Source organism: Rana temporaria, chromosome 2, assembly GCF_905171775.1.
Source record: "Rana temporaria chromosome 2, aRanTem1.1, whole genome shotgun sequence".
Classification (NCBI taxonomy): domain Eukaryota; kingdom Metazoa; phylum Chordata; class Amphibia; order Anura; family Ranidae; genus Rana; species Rana temporaria.
In genome coordinates this window covers 132752133-132763888 of record NC_053490.1, presented here as the reverse complement: position 1 = coordinate 132763888, position 11756 = coordinate 132752133, and the positions used below count along the sequence as shown (strand labels likewise).

At 39.4% G+C, this 11756-nt stretch overlaps 1 protein-coding gene across 2 annotated transcripts in view; it reads right to left on the bottom strand.

Annotated features, from left to right (window-relative positions):
• Positions 1–3378: 3378 nt before the first annotated feature.
• The window catches only part of RAB5B (RAB5B, member RAS oncogene family), an 85031-nt gene continuing 76653 nt past the window's right edge, over positions 3379–11756 (bottom strand). For both annotated transcript variants that reach the window (XM_040341078.1, XM_040341079.1), the window contains exon 6: positions 3379–7995. In XM_040341078.1, the coding sequence (XP_040197012.1) occupies positions 7880–7995 (116 nt within the window). In that variant the 3' untranslated portion in view covers positions 3379–7879. The remainder of the gene's footprint in view (positions 7996–11756) is intronic.

Genomic DNA, 11756 nt, shown 5'->3' with positions numbered 1-11756 from the left:
GTCAGTCCCCCTCCCACACACAGTTAGAACACACCCAGGGAATACATTTAACCCCTTAGTGTGAACCCCTTCCCTGCCAGTCACATTTATACAGTAATTAGTGCATTTTTATAGTACTGATCGCTGTATAAATGTGAATGGTCCCAAAATTGTATATCGCAGGCCTGACAAAAAAAAAAAAAATCGCAGATCGCCGCCATTAATAGTAAAAAACAAAAAATAAATCATAAATCTATCCCCTATTTTGTAGGCGCTATAACTTTTGCGCAAACCAATCAATATACGATTATTGTGATTTTTTAAACAAAAATATGTAGAAGAATACGTATTGGCCTAAACCGAGGGGAAAAAAAAAAAAATTGGGATATTATAACAAAAAGTAAGAAAAAGTGTTTTTTTTTAAAAATTTCTGTGTTCTTTTGTTTATAGCGCAAAAAATAAAAAATCGCAGAGATGATCAAATACCACCAAAAGAAAGCTCTATTTGTGGGAAAAAAAATGAAAAAAAAATATAATTTGGGTACAGTGTTGTATGACTGCGCAATTGTCATTCAAAATGCGTCAGCGCTAAAAGCTGAAATTTGGTCTGGGCACGAAGGAGGTTTAAGTGCCCAGTAATAAAGTGGTTAAACAGTCATAATATAAATAATAATATTAAAAAAAAACTTCTGATCTCATCAATGGTTTTCAGATCCTGCCTCTTCTCATATCTCCTTATCCAAATTGCCTAGTTAAAACTACGTTTGCACCAATACCTTTAAGCATGAGTACTTGTGCAAATGCTCCGATACCTGAAATCGCTACCCTTGCGGTGTGATTTGAGCCCATGCAAAATGAATAGGCTCAACTCGCACTGTAAAGAAACGCATGCGATTTAAACATTAATGCGGTGCTATTCCTGTCCCAATCACATGAAGTTTCTTCCACCACTCCTGTGTGAATTCAGGCTTGTCATTGTGACTTAAAGCGGAGTTCCACCCAAAGGTGGAACTTCCGCTTTAAGGACTTCTGACCCCCCTGACATGCCATCCATTTTTTTGGGGGGAGGCGGGTACCTAGTTTTCACAGGTACCCAGCTCCCACTTCCACTCCGGCTGTTTAGGCGACTCGAGCGCATGTTCTCCTCTCCCCCTCCCTGCAATCTTCTAGGACAGGTCACAGAAGATTGCCGGGCGATACAGGACGTGCAGCGTAACTCACGCATGCGCAGTGTGCACCCAACTGTGAATGCAACAAGCTCTCACAGCCGGGTGCCCACATTAGTGATGCTGGCGCCGGGGAGAGGACCTAGGCTTCGGGTGGCTGCATCGCTGGATCATAAGACAGGTGAGTGTGTTTTTTGAAAGTCAGCAGCTACACTTGTAGATGCTGACTTTTAATAACAGAAATGGCTGGAATTCCACTTTAAGCCTAGGTTCACACATGAACGATGGGGAGAACCACATGCGATTCAGAGAGGAATCACACTACATTCCTTGTTCAAACCACATACGATTCTTTGTTTTGTATGTACTCTGTATCGGCGAGTACTTGACTGAAAGTATTGGCACTCTCAGTAAAAAAAACAGTATCGGTGCAACCCTAGTTAACACCGACTCACCTACCCCACAACTTTTTCTTGTAAAACCATCTTCCATGTAGGCTACAGTTAAATGGTTTGTAAAGGATTTTTTTTTTATCTTAATAGCTTCCTTTACCTTAATGCAGTGCTGTTTTCATGTCCTCATTGTTCGTTTTTGCTCTCAAGTTGCTGGAATTCTTCTCTGATCTCCACACTTCCTGGTTGTCTGTTTCCTGATAACCACAGTACTGGGAGCTTTCTCTCTGTGGTCACTAATCAAGGAGGTGTGATTACTGTGTGTCTAAAACCCCTCAGCACCAATTAGTTTCATTTTCCAAACCATCACTGCCCTGTATTGGCTCTGTGGCTCTGTACAGCAGAAGCAGGAAACAACATGCAAAAACTAAACTAGAAACTACAGGTACATTATATGATTGATTTTTATCTATTTTTAATCGTTTTTAAAAGGAATCAGTTTACTATTATGTCTCTATACCCTGTAAACAGTAATTTCAGCAAAAAATTCTATTTACAACTCCTTTGAACACTCTACTGAAATTGCCCATCACTAACATTCAAGCACATCCTTAACCACTTAAGACCCAGACCAATATGTACTTTTTGGGATTCGGCACTGCGTCGCTTTAACTGACAATTGTCGTGCGACGTGGCTCCCAAACAAAATTGGCGTCCTTTTTTTCCCCACAAATAGAGCTTTCTTTTGGTGGTATTTGATTACCTCTGCGGTTTTTATTTTTTGCGCTATAAACAAAAATAGTGTCAATTTAAAAAGAAATTCAATATTTTTTTACTTTTTTCTATAAAAAATATCCCCCAAAAATATATAAAAAAAAAAATTTCCCCCCTCAGTTTAGGCCGATACATATTCTTCTACATATTTTTGGTAAAAAAATAAAACGCAATAAGCGTTTGATTAATTTGTGCAAAATTTATAGCGTTTACAAAATAGGGGAGTTTTATGGCATTTTTCTTATTTTTTTACTACTAATGGCGGCGATCAGCGTTTTTTTTTCGTGACTGCGACATTATGGTGGACACATCGGACACTTTTGACACATTTTTGGGACCACTGTCATTTTCACAGCGAAAAGTTAACCAGGAGGGGGCGCTGTAGGGGTTAACTGTGTTCTAAGGGAGCGTTCTCATTGTGGGGGGACGTGGCTGTGTGTGTGACGTCACTGATCGTCGTTCCCCAACACAGGGAACAGACGATCACCGACAGCCGCACTAGGAAGAACGGGGAAGGTTTGTTTACACTCACCTCTCCCCGTTCTTCCTCTCTGTGACCCAATCGCGGGACACAGGTGGTGATTAGGTCCGCAGGTCCCGCAGGCACGGTCATGGAGGCCAGGACCGGGTCGCAAGCGCGGCCCACGGCTGGGCATCTTAAAGGGGACGTACCTGTACGTCCATGTGCCCAGCCGTGCCATTCTCCCGACGTAAATAGTCGTGCAGCGGTCCTTAAGCGGTTAAAATGCACCTTTTCAGCTTAGCGTAAAAATTTGACCTAAAATTGACCAGACATCTGCTATAATATTGTTCTTGTTTTTAGCTTTATTCATAAAGCTTCTATTGTATCTTGCTATTGTGATGAATGTTTGTACATGCGCTACAACTTGCCTTGTTCTTGGCAACATTTACTGCAATTGTAATATTAGCATTACCCACATGTTAGTCTTACTTTGTACCCAAGTGCCCAAGAAGACAACAGTGCTATAGTAAATGGTGTTAATTAAAAGAAGAAATTAACTTTCATTTTTAGAAAACAAACGTCTTTAAAAAAGAATTTCGACAACTTAAGAAGCTAAGTTCATTTATTATACACACACACAGTTTCTGTTTTTACTTACATTAAATACATTGGCAGATTGGGGTAAAAGTCCATTATGATTATAACCTAAAGTTAGAATTTTAATGCAAATAAGACAAAAAGAAAATGCATTTTAAAATAGAGGGTAAACTGTCAGAGTTGCAATGCACCAACTTGCCAGGTTCTATTCATATGTAATCAGAGAAGAAGGGTGAAGGCAGTGGGTTGCACTATGGCCTTCCTGTGGACAGTGGTAGTTGTATGTGGCAATACAGCGTGCTTCATTACCCAAACAGTACAAACATATTTCTTCTGGTGTCCCTGAGCACCAACACCATGACTACAGCAGTAAAATGCTACTCCAAAGACGACTATGCTGAGGCTGGGCCCAGCTGCAATGCCAGGCACTTTAAAACCATGGCTACCAATACAATTTTACATCAAAGTAAAAAATACAGTTCTGTTTAAAGTCAACAATCATGTTTTTTTTTTTTTTTTTAAAACAAAGTAAATGCTCAGCAGCCAACTTACATCTTCTGGCAGCAGAAGTACACGGCGTAGGAAAACTGTTTTGTTTTATGACATTCCTTTACAGCAGTTTCTCTATGGAACTACCCTTCTCAACAGTGCACTATATAGAAACATTGGAGTGCTTACATTGTGCCTGCTAACTGAAATCACCCAGTGCCACTGTGATGAAACAGAAAAATAAACAGGCACCGACTGATCATTATTATAAATTGATTTGCTGGATAAAGCTGCAAGAGTGAAAACAGATCACCAAGAACATAAAGAAGCTGGCCATACACTGTTGGATTTTCGTTTGGGTTTTCGTAGAAAAATCGTTAGAACATTCTTTCTTGACATCAGGTAAACTAAATTAATTTGAAAATCCTTAAAATATCCAGACCTGCTTTTATTTTTTTTAATCCCAGATGTATTAAACAGGTTTCGTTCAAATATGTACGATTTTTTCCTTCATGAAAACCACATTCATGGTTAGAATTTTGTTAGAAAAAAAAATATTTCCATCCAGCTACGTCAAATTCTCTTGTTGTTACAGTTAAATTAACATTGATTTGACCTCACTAACCATTAAAAAAATAAAAATTAAACAAATGTTCCAAAAATTTTAATTTTCGGATGAGATTCTACCAGTGTATGACCAACTTAATGTTCCAGTCCCTACACAAAATGCATGCTCTTAAGAACAATGACAATGTTCTCCCAACCTTGGGTCAAGAAAGATGTGGCCCATGTACCACGAGAGCTTCATCCTTTTTCTCTACATGTAATTGTGCACAGATTTTACAATATTAAAAAGAAAATTCTGGGTGTGAGTCCTCAGAAGCCATTGTTAGCAGTTAGCATTTAGCTGTTGACCTCTACACAGCCCGATCACAAATGATGCTCTAATTTGCAACTTTATTTTCTTTTGAGTATTCATAGACATGTTGTGACAGTTGTCTGATATGGCATTGATGGAGAGCAGACCGAGCCTGACTTGATGGTGTCAGGGAGAACACCAATCAGTTGTGTTAAAAAACCTACCTCACCTTCTGATGCAAATGAACCCAAGGTTGAATGATGGTCAACATGTTTTGGCCAACGGACGTTCCATTTAATAACCAGAAAAAAGGATAGGAATCACCCAGCCCATAACTGTCAAATGTGGCCCCCTCAGCAGATGGTAAGTGCATGTTAATAAAATGGCTATTAGAGCAAGATTTTATAGTACACAGATATCAACCATTAAATATTGACACAAATAACAGGCACAGGTTTGTTGGCTGATTAAACCTAGATAAGTCGCTAACTAAATACAATCAGCCAAAGAACCTGGATCATTTAGATATGTCAATAATCAAAAGCATGAGCCAAGTTCCTGGATAACTAACTAGAAATAAAAAATGATTACACATAATAGTGTCAAAAGTATGTTGCCAAATACAAAGTATACCACATAAAAGTTAAAAGGAAAATGAACAATCCTATTCTCATCCATAATGTAGTGTGAACCCAGACATTCATCATTTTTAACACTGCAGCAATATTTAGGAGTAGCAAGTCTTCCAAGATACCATAAAACATGTAAGAACGATTTTCTTTGTTCAGAAAAAAAAAGATGATATAAGCAGGCTTATATAATAGAGTGGTTTTAATTTTGCATTTCAGTGATTTCAGACTACTAAAATACATGATGAGTTTATCAAAGTGTTTGAATGAATAACTGTCTGTGTTGCACACTCTCGTTTTCCAACCTGCACTGCAATGGAAAAATGAAATGCAACTTTAAAAATGGCAGCTAGGAACCACAAAGCTCTTTCACTTTAATAAATTAAAAATTTTAATCACTGCTAAAATTCACCCATAGCTTTGCCATTTGGGTGACCGTTAGATCTTGGTAATAAGTGCTCTTGGACACTAGCTAAAACTAGCTAACCAGATATTTTTTTTTCTGTCGTGTCCTGCTTATAATATACAAGATGTATTTAAAACTGTCCCACACACAAACATCCCAGCCTAGCTATGGAAGGAAGGCACATTTCATGGCAATCCATAAAGCCACCGACATCAGTAAGACACTTTCAACACACAGAAAGGCACATACCTGCCATGTCACCTGATGTAAGACTAAAGAGAACCTCGTGCCTTGGACCCGGTAGAGTGTGGCCCAGCGTTTCTCACTTAGATGTTCTTACAATAAATATGTGTTGTGATGGGTTAAGGAAAGACAATCCTAACCCACAGGAATGCTGATAAACACTAGTAAATGGTGTGCGGTTGTTCATTTGCTACGGATAGGAAAGCGGGCTTTGAAAATCGTTTTTTAAAGTAAAATGAAGCAGACAATCTGAATATATATGAACATCCCAACTATCTTTCAATGACTTTCGAAATAAAGTGCATGCTGCCCAAAGCAGATATTGCTGTAAGCAATACTTAACACACAGGTTTGCAAGATTTTTTTTTTTTTAAACAATAAGCAAAGAAAATCAGTAACTAGAATCAGTTAAAAAAAATGAGAACATTAACATCTATACCGTGTTTACATTACTTGTAGAGATGACTGCTAAATACAAAATGTGAGTTTAGCCCTCCTTAACAGTGCCTTTGCCAGGTATTGCAGGCAACTAGTTACAGTTGTGTCTCCATATTGACCCAACAGTGTCAACTCTGGTGCTCAACCTTTTTTATGCACCATTTGACAATTTTCCCAAGACTCCGAGAATTTGTTTTCCATTGTTAGAACCCCAAAGAGGTTGCCAGCATTTTTTAGATATGACAGACTGGGGTACTTGAAAACAATAAGCAACCCCTCGGAGTCCCCGATATCCATTTTGATGGCATTGTACATTCATACACAAAGCAGCAAACGCATATTGTACACAGAAGGCTTTACAGAGATGTAGCTTCTAGAGAGCCGAGATGTAGTGCTTCTAGAAATGCTAAAATCCAATCTGAACTCCTAAACTGCTAAAGGCATATTAAGTATTGCAAAACACAGAACGATTTCCCTCTTCAGGTTCTTGTAAACCATTGTATGTGCTTTATATTCCAGACACAAATGTGTGTTTTTCCATTCACAATAGAAAATGAATAAATGTTATTACTTCAATAAAAAGGTCCAACCTGCTGCCTATAAAATCTGACAGAGATAAAAAGATACAGAACATAAACATCACTGTCGGAAGATGTACTCACCCATTCCATTGCTTACAATAAATCACAAGCTTGTCTCACATTCCCTGTTCCACACCAACTCTGCCTCTGTGTATCTACAATCATTTAACTTTTCAAGCTAAAGCAAATAAAAGCTCACCATGAACAGATCATTTACCACATACAGCTGTCAAACGTTTAGGCACACAAATTACGTATTTGACAGAAGATGCGGGCAAGAAATCAATTGTTTACAAGTGGAAGTATGAGGCTCCTGGAAGTTCTACTGAATGATGTAATAAGCTGCAAAACAGAAAGAAACTTGAGAAGGTGGTAGATGGAAGCAAAGAAACTTACATGAAAATCAAAACAAAAATCAATATTAAAGTCACTATATGCATCTATTATACAAAGTAGTATCAGTTTCTTATTTTGTTTTTTCTTCTTTACTCTGTTCTGAAGGCGAGATCTCCAGATGCTTTCAACTGCTGTGTCACCAAGAGTAGTCTGTGTGTATTTGTCGGAAGCGTTAAAAAAAATAAAAAATTAAAACCCACAATAGTGCAGTTATAGCAGGGAGGTCTCTGAGGGCTGCAGAGGTGTGGGAGGTGGAAGGGACAGGTTCAAGCCGGCTGCTTTGTTTCCATGGGTGTGCTGTTATCCGTTGGTGAAGGGAAAGGAAGGAAGTGCAAAAGGGAAAGTCCTGGCAGAAGAGTGAGGTGCTGGAAAGTTGTTTAGTTGTAGTTCTGGAGGGTAGCAGGGCAGGTGCAAGAAGAGAGGTTATAATCTTATCTTGGTTCCCCATTGCTCTCTTGTCTCCTCCGTTAATTGCTGCAGCACTGGCTCTTGTTCTGCTGTGTCTGCTCATGTAGATCCACACCTCGGCTCCGGCCGGCAGCCCCGCTTGTGTTCTGAGGCTCATTTTTTGGCAGTTTCTTAGCTGTTGAATGAAAAACAAGACATTTGGTAAAAAATCGACACACAACCATTTTCTAATTTATTACATGCAACAAGCTTTCTTTGTTATACTTGCATGCCAAACATAACAAAGCCAAATAATAAAGTTATACAGGAACTTTGTGGTACCAATAAGGAATGTCAAGCCAACGTCTGTTGAATTGTGTGGGATGTTAGTCTGAAAATTAAGTCCTGCTAGATCACTTCAGGCCTGCCCCTTTTGCAGGTATAGAAATATAAAAAAATAAAAAATAAGTGCCTATACTGTTTAGAATTCATTAATACACTGTCTCACCCCGCTCTGCACATGCTCAGTTGCTCTCCATTTTTAGGCACTGCTGAGTTTGTATAAGCCGATCTGACAGCCTTAAGCCCCGTACACATGATCGGAATTTCCAATGGTAAAAGTCTGACGTGTGTATGTCCCATCGGAAATTCCGATTAATTCCATCGGAGTTTAGATAGAGAACATGTTATCTTTTACTCCGATGGAATTCCGTCAGAATTTCGATGTGATTTTGGTCGGAAAAAGGTCCGACCGTGTGTACAGGGCTTAAAAGTTGAATTAAGCCCTCCTATTCTTTACTGCCAAAGAAGTTGCACATGTAATCAGTTATTACACAAGCCATTTGATGGTTAGACAGTTTGGTTGAGGACACAATCAAATGTGACAGTTGGCAATCCCAGCATTCTGGGATTGTAACACTTTTTTGAAACCATCAATGGGTTTAGTTCCGCTTTATCATTTACTGCTGTTCAGGGGCTCTGGGCTTCACCAAAATGACAGTCTCCAGCAAGAAGAAACAGGAGCAATGTTGGAGGCATAATATATTTACAGCATAATATATTTTGATAGCATAATTTTTAATGTGTAATGTATGATCCTTGCTAAAGAATATTTTTTTTATCAAGTTGTTATGGGTTAAGTTCTGCTTTAAGTTGGTCTAAATTTTGGCTGATCCAATCAGCGACATCTGTTTCTGTATGTTGACAGCAGACGGGGCCACCTGTCAGAATACAATAGCCACAGCAGGAGAGATTTGTCCATTTGCGCTGTAAAGCATTGATGGAGGAATCTGTCTTAGTGAATTGGAACAAGCATGTAAATCAAGAAGGCCACACTGAAGTCGGAGCAGTTTTTAGTAGCAGGGACCCGTTTGTGCCTTTGCCTGCGTTTATTGTTGCCTGGGTCTTCTTTAGAATATCTACCCTCACTTCTTATACTGGTGAAATTGTGTACGATACAAGAGGTAGTGAAAAGAAATACTGCCAAGGGAAACACATAGCCCTTAATCCTGTCAAAAATTATAACATTCCCCCACTCAATCCAAATTCTTGCTACCTCCAAAAATGGATTTACACTTTGGAGCCGTTCACACTTTTAACCACTTCCCGCCCGGTCAATAGTATATTGACGTCCGGGAAGTGGTTGTGTTATACTGACTGGACGTCTATTGATGTCCAGCAGGATAACGTGGGGGCGCGCAGTGATCGGTGATGCGGGGTGTCAGTCTGACACCCCGAATCTCCAATCTCAGTAAAGAGCCTCCGGCAGAGGCTCTTTACCACGTGATCAGCCGTGTCCAATCACGGCTGATCACAATGTAAACAGGAAGAGCCGTTGATCGGCTCTTCCTCACTCGCGTCTGACAGACGCAAGTAGAGGAGAGCCGATCGGTGGCTCTCCTGACAGGGGGGGCACAATACTGGCACAATATGGGATAAACAAGTGATGCCCAGCAATGCCACCCCTCAGTGTCCATCAGTGCCACCTCTGTGCCCATCCGTGCCCACCTATCAGTGCCCATCTGTGCCACCCATGTGTGCCCATCAGTCCTGCCTATGAGTGCCCATCAGTGCCGCATACCAGCGCCGCATATCAGTGCCGCCTCATCTGTGCCCGTAATTGAAGAAGAAAACTTACTTATTTACAAAAATAATTTAACAGAAAAAAATAAAAATCGCAGAGGTGATCAAATACCACCAAAAGAAATCTCCATTTGTGGGAACAAAATTATAAAAAAAATTGTTTGGGTACAGTGTAGCATGACCGCGCAATTGTCAAAGTGCGACAGCGCTGAAAGCTGGCTTGGGCAGGAAGGTGCATAAGTGCCTGGTATGGAAGTGGTTAATGTCATATAGGTTTTTAGCAGTTAATGATTTAGAAGAAACTTAGTAATGGTCTTTCTTTATGTAATTAACTATGGAAGTTTATACTGTGTATATAATATTATATATAGCTATTTCTGTTCACTGTGGCCCCTGACCTTGCCAGATGTGTCATCACATTCCTTTCAGTTTTCACCCTCCTTTGGCGAAAACTGGTTTAACTAGTCAAATACACCAATATATATATATACCTATCTTATTGTAGGGTAAGAAAGATGAGCTCACTCAGGACTTCGAGGGACAAAGTGCTCGAGGAATTTCAAAATGAAATTACGAACTTCCATGAACTTGAATATTGCTGCATTTATCTATTTTATTATCTGTAATACATCTTTAAACCAAGCAGGTAAATTCCTTTTATTATTGTACTTTTGAGTTGTTTGAATTATTGCACCACATTCACATACCTGAAAGGTTAAACACTGAAACTTGGAAATAATAAAATGTAAACCTTTATTCCAAAATTGTGCAGCCTTAGGGCCCTTTCACACTGATGCACTTTTCATGTGTTCCCGTTAACTTGCAATGGAAGGTACCTTTTTGGTGCAAGTTTGAAAAACTCCTAATTCTAAACCTTAAAAGGGTTTTAAAAGTGGACCTCCCTTTGCTATCCTATAGGGAACATCTAGAAATGTCAAAGTATAACTAAAGTCAAAACTCCCCCTCCCCCTAGATTTGGAGAGTGGCGAGGGGCTTAGATCCACTGTCAGGTTTTTATTGCCGTTTGTGTTCCCATTAGGTAGATTTATCTGCTCTAATTGTCCTGATCACCAATGTCACTGGGAATAAAAGTGGGGTAAATCCAAAATTTTGAGTTGCCAACAGAACAGGATGCTAGTGGGATTTATTCCTACTTTGAGTGCCGTATTGGTCCAATTAGGCTGTCCACTATCCCGTTTGTGCGGCACATGATTGGGTGGGGTGCTTTTCTACTGGTGCAGAACATTGCCCCTCCCCTTTATTATGCCTTATTACGGCGCATAGATCAGTGCAAGACAAACTGTTGAACTCTCTACCACGCTTACAATCCAAGAAACCCTTTTGTCTATTTCTTGGCAAGCAACCTATTTTCTCTTTAACATGTTATCTTAGTTGATTCATGGTTATTGGCTTTAACATTCATTCACCCTCATTTTTGGTTTATATAGGTATTATAGACGTTCCTTGGAGAACTTCTTGGTCATCTTACAAGTTACTACAATTCTACATTACTGCTAGGATAAGCAATATAAGGGAGGCTCTTAGGGGCTCTTTCTATGGCCATGTGCGTTTGATCCATCCCCCCACTCTGTGCTGTGCAATGGTGGTAATCCCCATCATCTATTCGATTACAGTCAAATTTAAAATATATTAATGTACAATATTTAAATCTACAAAATTCCACCATTTACTGAGCCCTCATTATTCATTAGGTCCCTTTATTATAATTAAACATTTTTTTTATAGTGCCAACAGTTTACGCAGCACTTTACAATGCTGAAAGGGAGACAATACAGTTATAATAAAATACAAGAGGATTAAGAGGGCCCTGCTCAGAAGAGTTTACAATGTAATAGGGTGGGGCAGGTGGTACAA